This window comes from Piliocolobus tephrosceles, chromosome 13 (assembly GCF_002776525.5).
Source record: "Piliocolobus tephrosceles isolate RC106 chromosome 13, ASM277652v3, whole genome shotgun sequence".
Classification (NCBI taxonomy): domain Eukaryota; kingdom Metazoa; phylum Chordata; class Mammalia; order Primates; family Cercopithecidae; genus Piliocolobus; species Piliocolobus tephrosceles.
Window position 1 is genome coordinate 11,089,176 of NC_045446.1, and position 3,248 is coordinate 11,092,423.

The 3,248-nt window shown below is 48.4% G+C and overlaps 1 protein-coding gene across 1 annotated transcript in view; it reads right to left on the reverse strand.

Moving 5' to 3' along the window:
• Positions 1 to 322: 322 nt before the first annotated feature.
• Positions 323 to 3,248, reverse strand: part of POLR2G (RNA polymerase II subunit G) — a 6,043-nt gene continuing 3,117 nt past the window's right edge. Inside the window, exons 4-8 of the mRNA XM_023186252.1 lie at positions 1,480 to 1,530; positions 1,308 to 1,373; positions 990 to 1,061; positions 762 to 795; positions 323 to 544 (exon numbers count right to left, since the gene is read on the reverse strand). Coding sequence (XP_023042020.1) covers positions 531 to 544; positions 762 to 795; positions 990 to 1,061; positions 1,308 to 1,373; positions 1,480 to 1,530 — 237 coding nt within the window. The 3' untranslated portion in view covers positions 323 to 530. The remainder of the gene's footprint in view (positions 545 to 761; positions 796 to 989; positions 1,062 to 1,307; positions 1,374 to 1,479; positions 1,531 to 3,248) is intronic.

Genomic DNA, 3,248 nt, shown 5'->3' on the forward strand with positions numbered 1-3,248 from the left:
CTGCTGTCGCCTCTCCCTTCTTTCTCAGTTATGCTCTTGGTTACTTTTAAGGGCAGGAGAAGAGCAAACACTCTGGAACTAGATCAGTACTCACGATGCCGCTAATGATGGTATCAATTGCTAGAAGCCAAAGACCCAACATCAGAGCCTTGATTTCAAAGAGGTCACCTTTAAACCTGGACAAAGGGGTTAGTCAGCTCCCCTGGGTGGCTGAGGATAGCAGAGTCATCAGTACAAGAAAGAGGGGCTAGTAAGCAGCCAACTCCACAGCCTCTTTAAAGTTACTGTTACTGCTAAAAAAAAAAAAAAAAGAAGAAAACACTTCCATGAGAACCAAGGACTTTTTATACTTAGAACACATACTGAAAAATCAGGAGGCAGTAGCTAAGCTAAAAGCAGCACCAGATGCCTTCTGGAATGAGTTGCCTTCCTTGCCTCCACAACAGCAGCCAGACTGGACCTCTGGACAACACGGTAAGTGTGACAATCACACTTCCTAGATCAGGATCAAGGGTAGGAGGCCACCAGGCTCAGCTTACAAGCCCTGTGAAACCAGAAAAAGCACATCAGTTAGACCCAGAATGTGGGGGCAGCCACAACCATGTACTTCTCATCCCAAGGAACGCGTCCTGATCTTTCAAGCAGACAGCATGAAAGCTTCTTCTGTCTCTCTCATTTGGTCCCTAAATCCTATATTACTCCCCACCCCTACACACCCCTTCTCCAGGCAATAACCCCGGCCCATATGATCAGGCACTCACCCAAGTAATCGTCCATCAGGGAGCCAATAGCAAACTGCAGGAAAGATGGTAAAAAGAAAGTGAAGCCACGATGAGCACAGAACCAACCTCTACCCCGCAGCCCCAGGCCTTCTGCCCATCCATCCCTTCTTCCTGACAGAAAGCATAGAACCCCCTGACACTGGGTGGCAAGAAATCCGACAGCTCTCAGCTCAACCTGGTATAGGTAGAGGCGGGGAAAAGACTCACAATGTCATTCTTGTCCACACGGGTCCCCACAATCTTTAAGCGGATCTCATCATCCTGCTGAATCACAATATCCTGGGGAGAGGAGGGAACAGTGTACAGATGCTCCTCAGTTTATGAGAGGTTACATCACAACTACTTCACTGTAAGCCCGGGGGCATATTGAATGCACATCACTTTTGCACCATGTAAAGTCATAAAATCATGAATCAAGCCATGGTAATTCGGAGACCATCTGTGCTCAGCCATCCCCAGGCCAATATTCTCCCTCAGGATGACTGATTCTCTCCTCCTCTTCCTGACTTCTTTCTGTCCACTTACCTCATCCACTGTCTTGTAACATGGTGGGTTGGAGTTAGGATCAAACTCCATCTCTGAAGGGATGGACTAAAAGGAAAGTGAGATTAGGTTAGCACTTTAAAAGGATGCTTCAGTAGATGGTAATGAATGGGTATCTCTCTTCCTCAGCCCCACCCAGTGTGCCCAGACTTACATGTCGAGAGATGAAGCAAGACATGGGTCCAATTTCTGTGAAGAGTCCAACCTAGAAAAAAATGAGAGTGATCTTATGGTCATGCGCGGTGGCTTATGCCTATAATCCCAGCACCTTGGGAGGCTGAGGTGGGTGGATCATGAGCTCACGAGTTCAAGACCAGCCTGACCAACATGGTGAAACCCTGTCTCTACTAAAAATACAAAAATTAGCTGGGCGTGGTAGCGCGTCTGTAATCCCAGCTACTCAAGAGACTGAGGCAGGAGAATCGTTTGAACCCGGGAGGCGGAGGTTGCAGTGAGCCAGATCTCACCATTGTACTCCAGCCTGGCAACAGAGCGAGACTCCGTCTCAAAAAAAAAAAAAAAAAAAAGAGTGATCTTGCTTTTTCTTTGTCCCCTCAAGTGTTGTGTTTTTGTTTTTTGCTTTCTAAATTTTGAGACAGGTTCTCACTCTGTTGCCCAGGTTGGAAAGCAGTGGTGTAATCACAGCTCACTGTACCTTTGAACTCCTGGGCTCAAGCAATCCTCCCACCTCAGCCTCCCAAGTAGCTGAGACCACAGGTGCACACCACCATGCTAGGCTAATTTTTAAAAACTTTTTGTAGAAACAGAGTCTTGCTATGTTGCCCAGGCTGGTCTCAAACTCCTAGACTCAAGCAATCTTCCCACTTCTGCCTCCCAAAGCACTGGGATTATAGGTGTGAGCCAGCACACTTTTATTTTAAGCTTTCATTTGTATTTCTTTATGTATTTACTTTGAGACAGAATCTCACTCTGTTGTCCACACTGAAATGCAGTGGTGCAATTTCAACTCACTGCAACCTCCACCTCCCAGGTTCAAGTGATTCTCATGCCTCAGCCTCCCGAGTAGCTGGGACTACATGCACATGCCACGATGCCTGGCTAATTTTTGTATTTTTAGTAGAGATAGAGTTTCACCATATTGGCCAGGCTGGTCTTGAACTCCCAACCTCAGGTGATCTGCCCACCTTAGCCTCCCAAAGTGCTGGGATTATAGATGTGAGCCACTATGCCCAGCCTAAGCTTTCATTTTATTTTATTTTTTTTTTATTTTTTTATTTTTTTGAGACGGAGTCTCGCTCTGTCACCCAGGCTGGAGTGCAGTGGCCGGACCTCAGCTCACTGCAAGCTCCGCCTCCCGGGTTCACGCCATTCTCCTGCCTCAGCCTCCCGAGTAGCTGGGACTTCAGGCGCCTGCCACCTCGCCCGGCTAGTTTTTTGTAGTTTTTAGTAGAGACGGGGTTTCACCGTGTTAGCCAGGATGGTCTCGATCTCCTGATCTTGTGATCCGCCCGTCTCGGCCTCCCAAAGTGCTGGGATTACAGGCTTGAGCCACCGCACCCGGCTAAGCTTTCATTTTAAAGTATTAAAGAGCTTAGGCCTGTTAGTCCAAGATTTGAACACCTGTTGGCCACATGATCTTGGCCAATACACTTAACTTCTTTTTTTTTTTTTGAGACAGAGTCTCGCTCTGTCGCCCAGGCTGGAGTGCAGTGGCCGGATCTCAGCTCACTGCAAGCTCCGCCTCCCGGGTTCACGCCATTCTCCTGCCTCAGCCTCCCGAGTAGCTGGGACTACAGGCACCTGCCACCTCGCCCGGCTAGTTTTTTGTATTTTTTTAGTAGAGACGGGGTTTCACCGTGTTCGCCAGGATGGTCTCAATCTCCTGACCTCGTGATCCATCCGTCTCAGCCTCCCAAAGTGCTGGGATTACAGGCTTGAGCCACCGCGCCCGGCCTTAACTTC